The sequence below is a fragment of the Melanotaenia boesemani genome, chromosome 6 (assembly GCF_017639745.1).
Source record: "Melanotaenia boesemani isolate fMelBoe1 chromosome 6, fMelBoe1.pri, whole genome shotgun sequence".
Classification (NCBI taxonomy): domain Eukaryota; kingdom Metazoa; phylum Chordata; class Actinopteri; order Atheriniformes; family Melanotaeniidae; genus Melanotaenia; species Melanotaenia boesemani.
In genome coordinates this window covers 2486410-2505970 of record NC_055687.1, presented here as the reverse complement: position 1 = coordinate 2505970, position 19561 = coordinate 2486410, and the positions used below count along the sequence as shown (strand labels likewise).

General features: G+C 45.1%; 1 protein-coding gene across 4 annotated transcripts in view; it reads left to right on the top strand.

Moving 5' to 3' along the window:
- Window positions 1–19561, top strand: part of adam15 (ADAM metallopeptidase domain 15) — a 46451-nt gene that overhangs the window by 14721 nt on the left and 12169 nt on the right. For 3 of the 4 annotated variants that reach the window (XR_006010658.1, XM_041987076.1, XM_041987079.1), the window contains exons 6-19: window positions 255–492; window positions 595–660; window positions 1524–1595; window positions 1682–1851; window positions 1935–2019; window positions 2360–2508; window positions 13137–13199; window positions 13271–13448; window positions 15557–15649; window positions 15732–15927; window positions 16379–16487; window positions 16571–16766; window positions 16879–16956; window positions 19424–19535. Coding sequence is in view for 3 of the 4 variants with exons in the window: in XM_041987076.1 (XP_041843010.1) it covers window positions 255–492; window positions 595–660; window positions 1524–1595; window positions 1682–1851; window positions 1935–2019; window positions 2360–2508; window positions 13137–13199; window positions 13271–13448; window positions 15557–15649; window positions 15732–15927; window positions 16379–16487; window positions 16571–16766; window positions 16879–16956; window positions 19424–19535 (1805 nt within the window). In the remaining variant the exon portion in view is untranslated. The remainder of the gene's footprint in view (window positions 1–254; window positions 493–594; window positions 661–1523; window positions 1596–1681; window positions 1852–1934; window positions 2020–2359; window positions 2509–13136; window positions 13200–13270; window positions 13449–15556; window positions 15650–15731; window positions 15928–16378; window positions 16488–16570; window positions 16767–16878; window positions 16957–19423; window positions 19536–19561) is intronic. The other variant, XM_041987078.1, reaches the window with a different exon arrangement.

Here is a 19561-nt window from a genome sequence, read left to right as displayed (position 1 = left end):
GACTGCTCCCAGGTTTCTGGCTTGGTTGTTGGTTTTTAACTTAGCTCTAGATGCAGCATGTAGATGCTGAACAGCAGTGGTCCCAGGACGGAGCCTTGGGGAGCTCCACACGTTATTTTGGTTCACTCAGATTTATACTTATAGACAGAAAGTAGTCCCTCAGACCACCTATGTACGGCTCCAGAAAATCCTTCTGATCAGTTAGATCAGTAACAGATCAGCTGATGAGAAAATGACCTTGTCTCCTCCTGCAGCGGCATCATCGTCCTCAACTCCACCCTGAGCATCGAGCTGCAGCCGCATGACGAGTACCATCTCCTCCACCAGGAGGAGGAGGGGGGAGTTGAGAGTGGAGGAAGTGGAGGAGGTGATGATGAGGAAGGAGTGCACCTGCTGTTCTCCACCAGCCCTCTGGGTGGCGACGGTGCTGGAGGCTGTGGGGTGTCACACACCGCCGTGCCTCCCATCTACAGCTCCACGCACACACACCGGGTGAGACACACAACAAAACAAACTTTTTAAGACTTCGGTAAATGTTTGGTTCCTTCTTGTCTGAATCTCGTCCTGTTTGACCCGAAACGTCTCCGTCTGCAGACCAAGAGAGACATCCTGTCTGAGACCAAGTACATCGAGCTGGTGCTGGTGGCCGATCACCAGGAGGTCAGTCTGCGTGGCATCATCATTTCTAAAGACACCGTTCATTCTTTTACTCGCTGCTTCAGAAATCCACTAGTGGATGTTGCCGCCAGATCAGAGCATGTAGCCAACATGATGAATAAGCTGCTTCACATAAAGCATCCAGTCAGGAGACAGAACAAAACAACGATCAGCTTCAGCAGGCAAAGATCATAAAACAGAGTCGAGCGAAACACAATAAATACATCAGTAAATATCAGTAAAATAATAATAAAAACAGAGACCGATGGAGAAACGTCCAGGTTTTTATATCAGAATAAAGACCCACTGTCAGACTCTTAGTTTAGTAGCGGGACTTGAAGGCATCACGAACTCAGCAGCCATTATGTGATGATGATGATCTTTTTTACCTTTGAGTGAGACTCGGATCTCTCTGTTTGACTCGTTATCTTTGAACCGACCCTGATGATGTTCAGGATGTTCCTGTCCTCCACAAAAAGGCCATAAACCCGAGAAATAAAGGACAAGGTTCAAAGACTTCCAGGCTTTAAAAATGTCCTGGAACTTAGAAACATGAAAAGAGTCCAGCTTTATCAGAAAATAAACTCTGTCCTCATTGTTTACATCTAGTTTAGAATCCAACCAGTAACCGTGGCAGTCCCGGTTTAGTCTACACCGGTCGGGTGTCCAGACTAATAAAGACTGAATAAAAAGGAGGATGAAACTCTCTGCTAGTGTAAATGGCGTCCGATCAGGCTGATGAACTGGGACCAGTTAGGTTGAGTGGAGACGATGAGGAAGCTGAAAATGAACAGATGGTGGCGCTGTGACATTTTTCCTGTCATTGTTTGCATTTTGTGACCAGAAGTCTCACTCACTTCTCACAGTTTCTGAACTACCAGAAGAACAACAAGACCATCATCTACCGCATGCTGGACGTGGCCAACCAGGTGGACTGGGTGAGTCCTCGGACTTCCTGTCGCTGTCCGTCTGTGATTGGTCTGCTGTGGCAGCAGAACCGAACCGCCTCCTCTTCCTGTTTCAGTTCTACCGTCCTCTGAATGTCCGGGTGGCGCTGACCGGTCTGGAGATCTGGAGCGACCGCGACAAGATCCACGTGGAGAAGAGCCCCACCGGCACCCTCAACAACTTCCTGGAGTGGAGAACCAGAGACCTGCTGCCACGCCTTCGCCATGACAACGCCCAGCTCATCATGTAAACACAGCCCAGAATACCCACCTCAGGTCTGGTTGGTCTGACCGATCCGCATCATCACGGGTTTGGTTTTTACTCCACAGGGGGGAGTCTTTTGATGGCACCACGGTGGGAATGGCGTCTCAGTCGTCCATGTGCTCCAGAGACCGGTCAGGAGGCGTCAACGTGGTGAGCCTTACTGATCACGAACCGGACCCGGTCTTTACAGGCCACAGAATCTGGTTTCTGTTCCAGGTGATAAAAACCAGAGCAGCACCTGGAATCAGATGCAGGTCTGGAGTAGGTAGAAATATTCACTGGTTATTCTACGGATATTTTCCTGGTCCGACCCACTGGAGACCAGATTGTCCTGAATGTGGAACCTGGTCTGGAGTTTGGCTCCCTGATATAAAGGAACTGATTCTTACTTTTAACCAAATGTTTTTCCAGATTCATAAAAAGTTGAAATGTTTCCCGTAACTGTTTGGTACCTGAAGTGGACCAGACTGATGGATCTTCTCTGTCTCAGGACCACCTGGTCAGCGTTTTGGGCGTGGCCTCCACCATGGCTCATGAGCTGGGTCACAACCTGGGGATGCGTCACGACACCGCCGAGCGCCGCTGCTCCTGCCAGAGCGAGCCACGCCTCGGAGGATGCATCATGGAGCCGTCAACCGGGTCGGTACCTCAGAGCTCCTCCACACCCACGTTTTTTTCCAGGGTGAAACTGCAGACTTCAGGATAAAACCAGATCCTAATCCTGTTCGGTCCAGATTTCTGTAGCTGTAACAAGTTCAAAGACGTGTTGATCATCTTATTTCATGGATCTGATGAACTGCGGACTCATTTAAAGTCGAATGGACGTTGCAGCTGGTTATTCTTCAGGGTTCTTTGTGAAGGTCTGGTCTCAGTCAGGACTACAGCCTGCTTCTACCCACAGAGCAGACATGTTTGGGCCGAATTTGGGCTACATTTGGCACTTATGGCTCAGTTTCGACACTGGCAGGTGTTTTGTGGGCCGGAAGTGGACCAGGTTACCGGTCTGGCTTGGATTATGGCAAGCCTCCTGTGGACTTCCTGTGGTCCAGATGTCGGTTGTTGGCCTGGACGTGGATTAGAGCAAGCTTTTTGTGGGCCAGACGTGGAACCAGGTACACTTATATTTAGACAACAATCCCACATTTGGGCCTAACAAAAATGCAAATTTGGACCAAAGAGATTTTGCTGTCTGGGCAAATCTTCCAACAAAGTCTACGACCCTCAGAGGTTCAGCTCGTCTCATAAGGCAGCTTTAGTCATTTAGTTTACCCTCGGACCTCTCATTAGTCCTGTGTTATAACGTGGTAAAGAGCAAAATAAAAACACAGAGTTTATTAGAAAACAAGATCTACACTGAAGGAACATAGCCGAACGTAATAAGGAACGTACTGATGATGAACGATCATTTAAACTGTTTTCCCATCTGGGAGGTTGTTCCAGGTCTGAGCTGGATGACGACAGAAAACTCTGGTTCTAAGTCCTGAGACAGATCAGGACTCTTCCAGCAGCTGTGTGACCTGTATGAGATCCAGATTTCTGTAACCCGACTCCAGCAACACCTGAAGCGTTGGGCCGTGTTTACACGACAATGTTTCCACGTTCTCGACAGTTTAGGCTACGTCGCCCTCCAAACCGTCTTCAGCATACAGGCGAGTCCAAAGCTGGTCCTGGAGGGCCACGGTGTAATGTGTGATTTTAGAGGTTCGTGGTGGTCGGCAGATGAAACACACAAAGTCAGAGTGCTAGAATAAGTGTGTCAGGTTTATTCCCCGCAGCTCATGACACTCATCATTACATCTCAATGGGTTCAGCCTTATAAGCATAGCATAGCTTGCCCTACCTTTGACACGGACTGGAGAGCCAACAGTCCCGGTAGAGTGGCTTAGAAAACCCCGGCTGGGCGTTCGTATACGTAACCCGCAGCAGACTCTACCGAGATGTGGGATTTCCCCGTCTTTATACTTATTTAGAAAAAACACAACATCGCATGAGAGAGAGGATGGCCAGTCCTTTCCCACAGGCGAGGATGAGTCCTGAGATCCTGTCTTGTAAACATATTTACAAGACACCCTTTTCTCACCCTTCCAAAGATAGGCAGTTACACAGTTCCCAAAACAAGCAGAATAATATAACATGCAGGTGGTCACTTGGGAACAAGCAGTTATATAACACCAATAGTATACAGATGGTCATTTTAGGACACAAATTAGATATTCCCATATCATTCCACCTCTGGCCTAAAATGGCCTTAATTCATAAAACTTTCACCTTCCCAGATAACATCATCATCTTCAGTATGGCCAGGAGCATGTTGATACTCCTGGCAGATAGTATTGACCCAATGACACACGAAATCTAACAACTCCATTCGCGTGGCATATACATCATTGTGCACCCATCGATCTTGATTACTCCAGTGCATATAAGTGAACTGATCTACATCAGTATCTGTATCCACAGTTACATGATAACACATCGTTCCATAAGGTCCATCTTCTGCTAAAATATGTATGTGCATCATCTTAAGGCAGTGTGATATATGGTCCTAGACAATCGTTGTTTAATCCGGCGTATATAAAGACATGTTAATACATTGCATAGCGTCAACACACATAAAATAGCCACAAGAATCAATAATGGTGGAGCTACATATGTTCTAGCGGTGACAGACATTCCTGAAAAAATGTCCCACCAGTGATGAGCACTGTCCATCTCCACCATCTTTGCTGCATGCAAAACCTGTTCCCGGTTAACTAGAGTTGTTACTAAGGCACGGGTAACATTCTGAGAATGGCTAGACATAATATCTTTAAGATCACGGGAGCGAGACAGTGCACTTTGGAAACGCTCCAGAGAAATTCGCCATGGTAGGTGTAACACTTTCCACTGGACAGCCGTCAGATGAGATTCTGTGGTAAAGTTAGTCAACCTGTAAGTTACATTGTGCCAATGCCATAGGTGTAAACCTTTTAAACAACCTGAGAACGGTACAGTAGGCAACTGAGTATGGTTGTGAGTAGTAGCTACGCAAAGGGTGTTGGGGCCCACTTGCCATAGCATGTCGCTAGCTGGTTCTATATACCATTCACACAGTGCCGTGTCTCCTGTAAAGCATGGATCTCTATACCCTTTAGATAAGAGGCAGGCTTGGCCTCGATCAGTAGTTTCACAGTCCTTCAGGTCATACGTGTGATTAGTTTGGGGACTAAACCATTCACCGTAAGTTCTCAAAAACATATACTTATTATGTACGACCAATGGTAATACCTGAAACTTACAGATGGTGATCGCTTGAGTAATATACCACTGTATCCAACTTACAGTACACATGGTCATGTTACATCGCGTCAGTTCAGGCTTCACTTGTAACCATAAAGCATCAGAAATATTAAACAATCGTCTCCATTCATTTGGGTTAGGTGCAGTTATCACTCGTACAAACCTCTCCTCCTGTAGGCGGGAATATATCACCTGTAAACCACACACAGTTGCATCAATAGCTTTGGTTACATTTATGAAAACATCGGCAGTGTCATTAAACAATCTAGTTTGCCACTTCAACTGTTGTTGTAAAATGATGGCAGTCTCTTTCTGTGGTCCTATTGGGACCGGCATCCAGTTCCCCAGGCGATGAATAGCCTGGCTAGCTTTATTTCCAGTGTTGGACAACATTGTCCGAGTGATTTCTCCATCTATGGTGTTGGACACACCTAATACAGTTCCAGTTCCACCCAGCAATGTATCATACCAGGCCCTTCGACGTCTGGCATGATGACAGGTGGGCATTTTTGGCAAGTTCACAGTCCAAGTTACAACAGTTCGAACCACAGCATGTGCTTTTTCTTGACAGGTTGTCACCAATGGGGCCACATGATTAATGTTTACCTGTTCCTTTGGCAGCACATCCACCGGGTGAATCAAAGGATCAATCCGATTGTGAATGGTTGTAGCATTTCTTAATTGGAATGACTCATAAACCTGCACCTGTGAATTAGTACCATTTCCCAATATAGTTCCATCGGTCAGAACCAGGAGCATCATCACGTCCGACGTGACAGTGACGTTGCATCCAGCTTGTACATGTACTGATGTCATCGGTCTCCGTAGGTGCATCGTTTGTATGCAGCCTCGACACACATATATGGGGCATTCACTGGTTAGATTAGCAATATAACAGATTCGTTTGGCTGGACAGGTGAAGTTATCCTGTCTCCTCATCCTTGTTGCGTACCTCCAGCCCGTCCGAAACATGCCCACCTCCGTCATCGACCGGTGGGGCGTCATCGCAGTCACAAAGCTGTTGGTGAGGATGGCAGTGAGGGCAGCTTGCAGCATGCCCCAGCAGGCGGCACCACCAGGTCGTAGGCGGGCCATAGCGAGGATCCTTCTGCGCCCCCTCCTTATTGGGTCCGCCGATCAACCTCCTCCACCCCCACTCAGACATCCACCAGGCACACCAGGCTGAAAGAGACACATAACTTCAGAAGAATATAGCAAACAGCATTAGTCTTCTCTTAAATAACATTTTAACACGGGAACATTTTTCCAATCTTGTTCCCCAGAGTATATTATAGTACAGGTTGAGTCCGCCCCCTGAGCGATAATTTCAGCAGGTCTAGGCGGGCCATGTTCTTGCCTGACCCAAACCTTAGCACCCACTTTATCTGTAGATCCAAATCCTCCTTGACCTCTAGTTGTAACCACCTGTGGTGTTGTTATTTCTTGCACCATTGTCATATTACATGGCTTTATTACCAGTTGAGCTATTTTGTCACCTTTAGTGACCACAAACGGTTCAGCAGCTATATTTAATAGCACTACACCCAGTTCTCCTTGGTAATCAGCATCAATTACGCCTGCCATAACAGTGATTCCTTTCAGAGACAGTCCTGATCTAGGCAGGATATGTCCGTACATGCCCGGCGGGCATTGTAACCCTAAACCGGTTTTCACAACCGTTGGGGTATGACTAGGGAGCGTTACTGTTTGTAGACTCGTCAGGTCTAAACCCGCTGAGCCAGGTGTGGCACGCAGTGGAATTTTAGCATCATTGTGTATTTTCCACATTTTAACACTTTCATCTGCTGGGGTAGCATGCACCATGACCATTCGAGTGAGTGGTGTCACTCCTTCTGCAAGAGGTCTGTTATTAATTTGTTTAACCACCTCTGGTAAATTGCGCTTCCAATTATTTAAACTATTATCACCAGAGGCTTTCCTCAGTGAGGATTTCAATAATCCATTTAATCTTTCAATTAACCCTGCTGCTTGTGGGTGATACGGAATGTGATAAATCCATTCTACATGGTTTTCATCCGCCCATTTCCGTACCATGTGACCTGTGAAATGTGATCCATTATCAGTTTGAATTTGTACAGGCATGCCATAATATTGTTCAATCATGTCCAAACATTTTAACGTTGCCTTTTGATTACTAAATTTACAGGGATGAACTATCAATACTCCAGAATATGTATCTACAGCAGTACATGCATATTTACAGTTCTGTGAGACTGGCAACGGTCCAACAAAATCCATCTGCCAGACTTGAGCAGGACTTTTTCCTCTCTGAATATGACCCTGTAGATGTTGAGGCTTGCCACGCCTCTGATGTTGACACTGTTCACATTGTTCTATGGCAGTTTTTACATCATCCTGTTTTAGATCGATTCCTCTGTCCTGAGCCCATTGCAGGGTTCCTTTAATACCCCAGTGACCGCTTTTCTGATGAGCCCATCTTGCCAACCCTTCTGTGGACTCTCTAGCAACCACCATGGTTCTAGCAACTTCATCAGCATGTTTATTATGCAGTGCTTCTGCACTATTATTAGTGGTATGTGCATCCACATGAACAACATATATAGTTATGGCTTGAGCTTTTTCCCAAATATCTTTCCACAATTCCTGCCCCCATACTTCCTTTGATTGTATCATCCAGTTATTCTTCTTCCACGTAGGCATCCATGTTAACATACCATTTACTACTGACCAGGAATCAGAATAAATTCTTGCTTGTTGTATTCCTACCTGTTGCAATACCATATGTACTGCTTTTAATTCTGCCCACTGGCTACTCTTTCCATCCCCTGTTTGTTCCAGGGTCTGTCCTATAGCTGGATTATAAGCCACAGCTTTCCACTTCCGCTTGCCTGCTGTCCACTTAGCAGAACCATCTGTAAACCATGACTGAGCCTGCTGTTCAGATGTCAAACTTCCATAAGCCTGTCCCGGCCGGACTGGAGACGCATCCATTTCAGTCACCAGGAACCTGGCTTCATCTGCTGCAGGAGCATCTGCAACCTGTTCATGCAGAGTAGACACACCTTTTTCTCCGGGTTTTACCCGTTCAGATAAATACCATTTCCATTTAATAACACTGCTTTCTTGTGCTGTTCCTATTCTATGAGTAGTTGGATTACTCAAAATCCATGACATTATAGGTATTTGTGGGCGCATAATGACCTCATGCCCCACTGTCTGAGCTTCCGTTTCTATTAAACTCCAATAACAAGCCAGCAATTGTTTTTCAAATGGCGTGTATCTTTCACCTGCAGGCGGCAGTTTCCGGGACCAGAACCCCATGGGCTTTCTGACCCGCCCTTGCTTCTGCCACAAGCTCCAATTGGCATAATCTGCTGAAGCAGACACCTGCAGTTCTACTGGACCAGATATCAGCTTTCCCAATGACACAGCCTGCTGTATAGCGTCTTTAGCTAACTCAAATGCAGTCTGATGTACATCTGTCCATTCAAACACAGCCTTTTTCCTCGTTATTGCATAGAGAGGTTTCAGGATCTGTCCCAAGTGTGGAATATGATGTCTCCAGAATCCAAACAAACCAATAAACCTCTGCAGGTCAGCCTGTGTGTGTGGGACGGCAAATGTCAATATTTTTTCTTTGGCCTTCTCAGTTATCTCTCTTTCGCCTCTGTTCCAGTTTATTCCTAAGAACTTCACTTGTTGTGCTGGGCCCTGCACTTTAGCAGGGTTTATTTCCCATCCATGTGACTGCATGTGAGTCATCACTTGTTGCAATACTGCAGCCACTTCGTCCTTATTGATCCCCTGGATCATTATGTCATCGATGTAATGGGAAATCATTATTCCCGATGGTAATTGCATTTCAGCAAGATGTTCAGCCACTATGCGATGACAAATAGTAGGACTATGCACGTAGCCCTGTGGAAGGCGAGTAAACGTGTACTGTCGCCCCTCCCAGGTAAATGCAAACTGTTCCATCCTATCCTCTGGGATAGGAATAGTGAAGAAAGCATTAGCCAGATCAAGCACTGCATACCATACACCGGGATGATGTTGAACCCGTTCTATTATGGTAAGTGAGTCAGGTACTGCAGCAGTTAACGGGGGAGTGTGTTTATTTAACCCCCGATAATCCACAGTCATCCTCCAGCTGCCATCTGATTTTCTGACCGGCCACAAAGGATTATTCCAAGCAGTGGAGATTGTTTTCAACACTCCAGCTTCTAAATAATCAGATATTGTCACAGTTATCTCCTCATGTCCTCCTGGTATTCTGTACTGCTTTTGTGATATCACTTTTTCAGCCAGAGGGATTGGGAACGGTGCCATATGCACTTTCCCAACCCGTACAGCACACACACTGAGTGAGCGGAGTTCTCTAACTCCAAATGAGAATCTGCCCCCTCTCAGATGGAGAGTCATACCTGTCAAAATATCCATGCCAATAATGTATTCTTTAATGGGAGTGATTATAACTTGATAAATATGTGGAGGTAACGTGCCGATAGTGAGAGAGAGCTTAACTATTTTTCCTTGAACAAGTCCACCACCTAAACCACTCAATGTAGCAACTAAACCTTTAAATTTATGTGGATTACCATATATAAGGGTGGCCTCCGCCCCCGTATCTACCAGAGCTTCCACTGTTTGTGTAGAATTTCGCCAATGTATACCCAACATCACATGTGGGCGTATATCATTAGCAGCCCAATTAACTAGCCGAATTGGAGGGGCTCGGCCAGTTTCCTAGTAATAATTTTCAGGTAGATCAGGATATAGGCGAGAGCGCCTCTTATCTCTTTTATCCTTTTTCTCCTTTTTCTTCTGAGCTTTGGTTTTCTTCACTCGTGCTATGTGACAGAGTTCTCCTTCCTCCTCCTCCTCCTCGGAGCTCTCCTCAGGCTCCGGCTCTGCACGCCTTTCACGCACCAAGTCCGACAGCATTCCTTTCATTTCTCTCCATCCATCCAGACCGGACACACATGACACTTTAAGTCCCTTTTTAGACACAATTTCTCTTAATTCACTCGTGGGTTTACCATGTATCTGTGACACAGGAACCCCAGCTTTCACTAGAGCATTCCAGTAATCTCGGCGTGTGGGGCCACCAGCTTGTGGCTGAAATGCCCGCTTAGGTCTCGGGGTGAATTTTGGTCTGTCTCCCCTCTGTTGAGACGGTTGAGGACGAACATTCATGTCATCCCACTGTGCCAGATTTTCCAATTCTCTAATCATCCCTTGTACAGCAGAAGCAGGTCTGTCTACAGAATTTAACATTAACGTTAACACCAGGGATCTGTAATGTGGAGGACTGGTTTTTATCAGATGATCCCGTACTGATTTGGGCACATGCATATCAGCCCATGCATCAGCCGTTCCCAGAAACACTCCTTCCCTCATCATTAACTGAGCCACCCGTTGCACAGCATCTCTGATAGTATACCAGGGCCGGGTAATTGGTGCCCAATCACCGGGCATGCGGAACACAGTTCCGGTTGCAAGGGCGTACAAAGAAAACACAGATGCCGTGGCTCCACGCAACTCCAACATTGCATCCCTGTATGCGGCATTAACATCAGGGTTTCTGGATAAACTGACAAATTTATGTGCATCCCCCTGATCCACATCAGTTTGATGGGCCCCTTCATCCAACAATCTTACCAGCCATGAATCCAGGGGCTCCTCCACCCCCTGCCTGAATTTTCTCCCCAGATGTGACACCTCCTCTGCAGTATAATCCTCAGTAATTCTCTGAAACAGAGCTGCAGGGGGTCGTGGTTGCACCATAATGGGCTGCCCATCTTCATCGAACATGAGGTCACCCAGCCCGTCTACAGCCTGAACAGGGGCTGCAGGACCCATATCCTCAGTCTGGCGACGACGGGTCACTGGATTTGCCCGATACCAGTCTAACCCTTCAGCCTCGTCCCAGACATCCTCATCCCATTTCATGGGATCCCAACTAGCATCCTCCCGTACCCGTGCAGCCACGGTACGGACTTTGGCAGGGTCAGTACGGCGGGGCGGTCTCCTCCGCAGTTGCCGCCGAGTCTGAGCCAATCCCACCAAAGCTTTGTTCAAACAGTGATTCAGTGCGTCCTTCTCTGCCTGCATTTTCAGTACTTCTTGCCTGGCCAAAGACAGCTGTGTTTCCAACTGTTCTTTTTTCTCCTGCGACACACGCCACGCTGATGCACAAAACCACGCACGCCTCTGAACCCCCCCCCAACGGGGATTTCGGAGGAACAACAATTTCTTTTAGCGCAGGCAATGCAGCCGCTAGAGAGCCGTCCTTCACAGCATCTCCCCACGGCTCGGGACGACCACCGCCGTCCCGCAGACAGAGCGCAACTTCACTCCATTCGCCAGTCCAACCTGGCACATCAGATTGCTCCACGGCGGGAGGCTTCTTATTATGTTTCATAAACATTTCTGCAGCCACCAAATAACATCAATTACAATGTATTAATTGTTCGTGACGCCAATAATGTAATGTGTGATTTTAGAGGTTCGTGGTGGTCGGCAGATGAAACACACAAAGTCAGAGTGCTAGAATAAGTGTGTCAGGTTTATTCCCCGCAGCTCATGACACTCATCATTACATCTCAATGGGTTCAGCCTTATAAGCATAGCATAGCTTGCCCTACCTTTGACACGGACTGGAGAGCCAACAGTCCCGGTAGAGTGGCTTAGAAAACCCCGGCTGGGCGTTCGTATACGTAACCCGCAGCAGACTCTACCGAGATGTGGGATTTCCCCGTCTTTATACTTATTTAGAAAAAACACAACATCGCATGAGAGAGAGGATGGCCAGTCCTTTCCCACAGGCGAGGATGAGTCCTGAGATCCTGTCTTGTAAACATATTTACAAGACACCCTTTTCTCACCCTTCCAAAGATAGGCAGTTACACAGTTCCCAAAACAAGCAGAATAATATAACATGCAGGTGGTCACTTGGGAACAAGCAGTTATATAACACCAATAGTATACAGATGGTCATTTTAGGACACAAATTAGATATTCCCATATCACACGGTCCTGCAGGGCCACGGTCCTGCAGGTTTTCATGCTTCCTGCTGCAGTACCTGAATCAGATTAATGGGTTTGTTGGATCGGGGAGGGCTGAGCCACATGGCCTTAAACTCATAACTAGATTTTGTTGACACACGATATACATCCCGATGTTTTGGAATCTCTAAAACACTGTAAATATTGAATTTAACATAAGATTTAAGTAAAATCTTCATTGTGATTTTTCTCTTTCAACAAACTTGTTTCTAAACCAGGAGCCTGAACTCAAACATTTAATGAAGCCAGTGTTTCCTGACCACCAGCCACCCCTAGAAGATCAAGTTTATTTTATTTTCTATAATTACTTTATTAAAATCTGATTCATTTGTTCAAATAAATTATTTTATATTAAAATATTATCTTATTATTTATGTTATTAAAATTTGCACCAGATCATAGCAGAAGTAATTTAAGGTCCCTGTTCCTCTAGAACTAGTTTATATTTTGTCCTTTTATTTTAAAAACCAAACAGCTGTCTGTCTGCTGTGACTGAGAGAAGCTAAACTATGAAGAAAAGCACATGTAGACTCCTTAAACGCTGCTGTGTCAGTTTCTACACGATACTCGATGTTCACAATATAGACTTTTTATACATCCTACGTAAAACTTTTCAAGATACATCTAGTATATCCGATATATCGCCAGCCCTAAGGGGGGCACCTCAAACCTGCAGGACTGGGACTGGACTTCCCTGGTATAGAAAATTTGTCCGAGTCCAGAATTGTTGTGTAAAAATGAGAAATTCAAAGTGAAACCAAAACATCGTGTCTGTCTGATCTTCTTCTGAGATGTTTATGTTATCTGTATATTACAGGTTTATGTTTTTATACTGGTCACACAGTCTGTAGTCAAAACCTGATCACAGATCCTTGGGGAGAACAAACCTCCAGCATAACCTCTCCCTCAGTTTATGGACAGTTATCTCATTTCATCAGGAAAAGCTCAGATCAGAGAAGAACCATCTGTTACTGTTGGGTTAAGATCTGTAGATCTTCCAGGTAGAAGTCTTTCTCGGTTTAAACTGCTTCCTGTGGCTGTGATGAGGCTCACCTGTGACCTCTGACCTCAGGTTCATGCCCGGGCAGCAGTTCAGCAGCTGCAGCGCTGCAGACCTGTCCGTCAGCCTGCTGCACGGCGGCGGCATGTGTCTGTTCAACGTCCCGCAGCCCGACCGCCTGCTGGGAGGACCTCGCTGTGGAAACCTGTACGTGGAGAAAGGAGAGGAGTGCGACTGCGGCCTGCTGGAGGTACTCACCTGTGCACCTGTACTCTTGTATACCTGTACACCTGCATACATGTGCACCTGTACTCTTGTATACCTGTACACCTGCATACATGTGCACCTGTACTCTTGTATACCTGTACACCTGCATACATGTGCACCTGTACTCTTGTATACCTGTACACCTGTATACATGTACACCTGTACTTTTGTATACCTGTACACCTGTATACCTATTAGGGTTGTCACAATATTATGATTTCAAATACTATACTAAGGATGGTGCTTGGTACTCGATGCTGCTTTCGATACTATAGAGGGTGAAAATAACAACACAATACAAACAATAGAACAAAAAATATATTAAGAAATATAAGAAAAGGCATTAATAATGTAACTTAGTTAAATAGGGGTGTCAGCAGGCAGTGGCTGCTTTTGGCGATTGGCATGTAAATTTGGCAGTCATCAGCATAGAAATGATACAACATGCCATGTTTTCTAAAAACCTCCCTGAATGGGCGAACGTACAGGGCAAAAAGAACTGGCCCAAGGATAGACCCCTGGGGGACTCCACCGTCTGAAAACGAGGGTAGTTTAGCAAGTACACATTTCTCCAGGATCTTAGAAACCAGTGGTAGTTTAGAAAAGGTTCAACAACAGTGTTTTTACAAAAAAGTGGGAACAGTGACAGAGACCAAGCTAATTAATTATCTCCCTGACAAAGGAGCCAATGGTGTCCCGGATCTCTTTAAAAAATCGAGGAGGGAATAGGTCCGTGGGACATGAAGAGGTTAACCAGTCCTGTAAGGACAGGCAGCGGCACCGGCTCGAACTGACAAAGACTCAGTGACCTCTGAACCACCCAAAGACGAAGGAGGTATTTTGTTCCTAATAGCAGCAACCTTGTCATTAAAAAAGAAGAGACATTTTTCACAGGTTTCATTCACAAACCAAGTAAAGAGGAAGGATTCGGATTAAAAACTAATTGTTTTAAAAAGAACTCGAGGAAATTAGAAAATATTTTGATTTCTGAGCTTTCTGATAATTCCTCCAGCTCTCTTTAAGAATCTGGTAGGAAACCTCCAGAAGGTCCTTTTTCCATCTCCGCTCCGACACTCCAGAGCCAAGGCTCCAGTTTGGACGCATGGCTTTAAGAGGAGCTAGACTATCCCATACATCCGAACACATGGAACAAGAAGAAGAAAAAACAACTTAAAAAGTACAGAAGAAATAAATGTTTATTTTACATTTTGGAAATAATTCGATAAACTCTTTTTATTAAACTTTTTATTGGCAAAATAATTAGTTAATTGAGCCATTTTACATTTCATGACAGAAATAAAAACAGGTGGTGGAGTGAATCAGTTCTGTTGGAGCAGGAAACATCTAAAACCTGCAGCACTGTGAACCTTGAGGACCGACACTGGTTATGTCTCAGTAGCTTCATATTCAGTTCATTCCAAAAATATTTGGGATGGAGGAATTTACTGTTGGTGGAAAAGTAAGTAAATATCGCTCAAAGAAAGATTAGAAGGGATTTCCACATTTCTCCCTCTACATAATATGATTAAATGGTTCAGTCTGGAGGAATTCAGCGTGTAAAGGACGAAGGAGTCTCAGATGGAAACATTACAAAATGGAAAAAACTTGTAAAAATGTATGTAAATAAATAAATGAAGCTGATATTACGTATAATAACTTCATTGTCTGTAATAAAAAGTTAAAGTTTAAGATCATGTTTATTTGTAGAGCACATTTACTGCAACCCAGCTGCCCAAAGTTAAACTAAAAAAATAAAAGTTAATGAAGGAATCTCTGTATGTTTTTATAATTCTTTTCCATACTATCACAGCTCCTTTCTTAAAGTGGTTCAGATTTAAATGCTTTTTACAGATGATCCCTTTAGATTCCTTCTCAGCTGCTTCCTGGTGAACAACTCCGAACTCCGTCATCTGGGAATTCTTTAAGGTTCTACTGGGTTAATTAGGACTTACTAAGTGGAAAACGTGCCAAAGCTGCTTACTGGTTTAAAAATGAAATAAAGAGGATTTGTGATGGATTTTTAAACCACCTTCAGTCAGAATCACTTCTTTTATGAGCGAGTTTGATGTAGTTCTTCCTGTGATTGGTCAGGAGTGTGAGGACCCCTGCTGTAACGCCTCCACCTGTCAGCTGGTTCCTGGAGCTCAGTGCTCGTCTGACGGCATCTGCTGCCGGGACTGTAAGGTGAGGCCTGCAGAAAAGCCGCACAAAGCCGCACAACGTTTCTGATGATCAGTGTCTGAGTTCCTCCTCCTTCCTCCTTCAGCTGCGAGCGGCCGGTTCAATCTGCCGCGAGCCGCTCGGCGAGTGCGACCTGCCCGAGTTCTGTACGGGCACCTCGCCCTACTGCCCCCCCAACGTCTTCCTGCAGAACGGAGAGACCTGCAAGGACGGCGCCTCCTTCTGCTACGGAGGAGTCTGCCCAAACATGGACACCCAGTGCCAGATGCTGTGGGGACCCAGTAAGAAAACTGAGACTAAACCACTTCATACTGGGTTTAATCTCTTCATGTTCAGCTGAACCAGCTGAACTTAAACCTGGTTACACGCTGGTCATCTAAACCTACACCAGTTTCTACTCATTTTTAACCAGTTTGTAATGGTACCTGCTTGTACTGGTCTGGTCAGTTTATACTGAGTCACAACAAAGTTTATTTCACTTGAAGAACTATTTACTGTCCCTGGTTTACACTGGGTTTATTTTAATGTTCTAACTTGGAAAAGAGGTTTTTAAACTCAATGGGAGTTTCCTGGTTAAATAAAGGTTAAATAAAAATTTTAAAAGCATTCAGCAGCTTGTTTAAAGTAGTTTAAATTAATTTATGCTGAAGTCGGTCAGGCTGGGCAGGTGTTAGCGTGAATCAGTATCATCATAGAGACGTTTATACTGGTTTTTGTCTTCTTCTTCTTCAGATGCCACCAGTGCTCCAGATGTTTGTTTCTCTTCGGTCAACAAACAAGGAAACAAATATGGAAACTGCGGTCAGCTGACCAACGGCTCCTACATCCCCTGTGGGAACTCGTGAGTTCTCCGTCCGCTGCAGGGACGTCTTTACCTTTGTCAGGCAGACAGTCTTACATCACTTCCTGTCATGCTTGTTGCAGTGATGTCCACTGTGGGAGGATCCAGTGTCAGGGCGGGAGGGAGCGCCCCCTGCTGGGCAGCAACGCTCAGATCCTCACCACCACCGTCCGCTTCAACGTCAGCGACCTGGTCTGCAGAGGGACCTTCTTCCACCTGGCCGACGACGTGTCCGACCCCGCCACTGTGGCCCAGGGCACCGCCTGCGGGCCCGGCAAGGTCAGACAGCGCCCCCCGCTGGCCTGGAGGATACTCTAGGTTTATTCCACAGCAGGGATGCTCTTGATGTTGAAGATGTTGTGTTGTATCTGGATTATGTTTTTCTTTGTAGGCTTGTCTGAACCAGAAGTGTCAGGATGTGTCGGTGTTCGGTGTGGACGAATGTCGCAGCAAATGCAACGGTCACGGGGTGAGTGGAAGAACACGCGTCATGTCTTCAGATTTAGTGTTTAAAGATGTAAGGCTCTCTCTGATGTTTTCGTATCATTTTTTACTTTTTAATTTCTGAATTTATGCTGTATATGAATGCTGGAGGAAACCATGAGAGGAGAGCATGAAGATAGAAAACAACAATAACTGTACATCAAACCAGATAGATGGTTCTGGTCCTGATGGAGGTTTTCCTTCCTGGTTCCGGTTCTGGTGGAGGTTTTCCTCCCTGGTTCCAGTTCTGATGGAGGTTTTCCTTCCTGATTTTGGTCCTGATGGAGGTTTTCCTCCCTGGTTCCTGTTCTGATGGAGGTTTTCCTCCCTGGTTCCGGTTCTGATGGAGGTTTTCCTTTCTGGTTCTGGTCCTGATGGAGGTTTTCCTTCCTGGTTCCGGTCCTGATGGATGTTTTCCTCCCTGGTTCCGGTCCTGATGGAGGTTTTCCTTCCTGATTTTGGTCCTGATGGAGGTTTTCCTCCCTGGTTCCTGTTCTGATGGAGGTTTTCCTCCCTGGTTCCGGTTCTGATGGAGGTTTTCCTCTCTGGTTCCGGTCCTGATGGAGGTTTTCCTCCCTGGTTTTGGTCCTGATGGAGTTTTTCTCCCCGATTCTGGTCCTGATGGAGGTTTTCCTCCCTGATTTTGGTCCTGATGGAGGTTTTCCTCCCTGGTTTTGGTCCTGATGGAGTTTTTCTCCCCGATTCTGGTCCTGATGGAGGTTTTCCTCCCTGATTTTGGTCCTGATGGAGGTTTTCCTCCCTGGTTTTGGTCCTGATGGAGTTTTTCTCCCCGATTCTGGTCCTGATGGAGGTTTTCCTCCCTGATTCTGGTCCTGATGGAGGTTTTCCTCCCTGATTCTGGTGCTGATGGAGGTTTTCCTCCCTGGTTTTGGTCCTGATGGAGGTTTTTCTCTCCATATTGTCCTTGTGCAGCTCAGGATGGAGGACTGAACCAACGATGTGATGCAGGAAGCTGGGTCATTATTATTGACCGTTAAGTGAATCGGGTTGAATCGATCTGAGTCAGTTAAATGAAACCAGGGTTTTACAGGAAGTTTGTTTGTTTACACCGAGCAGCTTGTTGCACATCTGGAGCTGGAACAGTAAATTCTAGACTGTTCGATTCTCGATTTTCAGCCACCTTTATGGAGAATCCAAAGCTTCGGATCCAGGTTCTGTTTAGATCAGAGACCTGGTTCAGAATCCTGCTGACGTTAAACCTCTAACAGCTGAACATCTCAGAGCTGCTGGGTCTGGTGGCCGCGATGAGTTCACTGTGTGAAAAGCTGTGGGATTTCAGAGCGTCTGTGAGTCTGAATGGTCTCAAAGTTGTCACATTATAGGGATTAAAAGCAGAAAGTTTATTTTTGGGAGGATCTTTGGTAAGTTTATGCTTCATGGCACATTTACTTGTGTAGCACATTTCATGTACAAGATAATTCAAAGTGCTTTACATAGAACATTAAAAGCATCACAGCGGGGTGCAGGAAGCAATAACAAGTTCATTAAAAACAAACTTTAAAAGAGATAAAATAGATTAAATAAAAACAGAAATAAAGCTCCAGTGTGAGGAATTAACAGTTCTTATAAAAGGAAGCAAATAGAAAGGTTTTATATCAGGGAACTTTTATCATTTCAGGTCATTTTTCCTCGGTTTTTGGCCTCCATTCTGCTTGTGTTACCCCGATTTTTCTGTAAGAAATTTCAATTTTCATTAAAGGTCATCAAAACAAATTTACTACCCTTTCTGGCCACTAGAGGGCAGAAAAGTCCTCTCCCAGAAATAAAGACATTACAGATAAATAGTTATTTACAGTTTTTATTCAGATCTTTCAGTCAGTTCAGTCCTAACAAAAAATAAAAAATATGTTTTACTTCAAATGATTTCAATCCTTTTAATTTGATGACGTGATGTCACTTTTAATGGATAAAATGCACATAAAATGAGTTATTTTCCATATAAATCTAATCAATATTTTTATACTTTTTTGTACAGAATTTCTTTTTATGAAAAGTGTAAATATAATGTAGTTAAACTAGATTTAAAGGGTTAAAATGGTTTGAATAACTACATAGCTGGTAGTTTTGATTAGGACTGAAGATGATTGAAAGATGTGTGCAAATTAAAATGAATTATGTTATTAATGTTATTAACGTTAACGCATCAAAACCTCTTTTTTAAATTTATTTTTAGTTTATTTAAAACAGATTTTCTTCTTGAAAATAACTCATTTGTAATTTTTATTAAAACGAAGGCATCTTGTGGTCAAACTGGCATTTAAAGGGTTAAATAAGCTGAATTGTTACATGTTTGGTAAAAGAAGAGGGAAAGTATAAAAGACGGCTTGATGTCGACATGGTCGGGTTGGAAGCTTGGTTGGTGTGTGTCAGCTGCTTCTGGACAGATGAGGATGCAGGATTGATCCGGTGAGTGTGTGTGTTCTGTGTTTCAGGTGTGTAACAGCAACAGGAACTGTCACTGTGACGTGGGCTGGGCTCCCCCGGACTGCCGGTACGCGGGTCACGGTGGCAGCGTGGACAGCGGACCGGCCCGAACCGCTGGAGGTGCTTCACCTGCTGCAGTCAAAGCC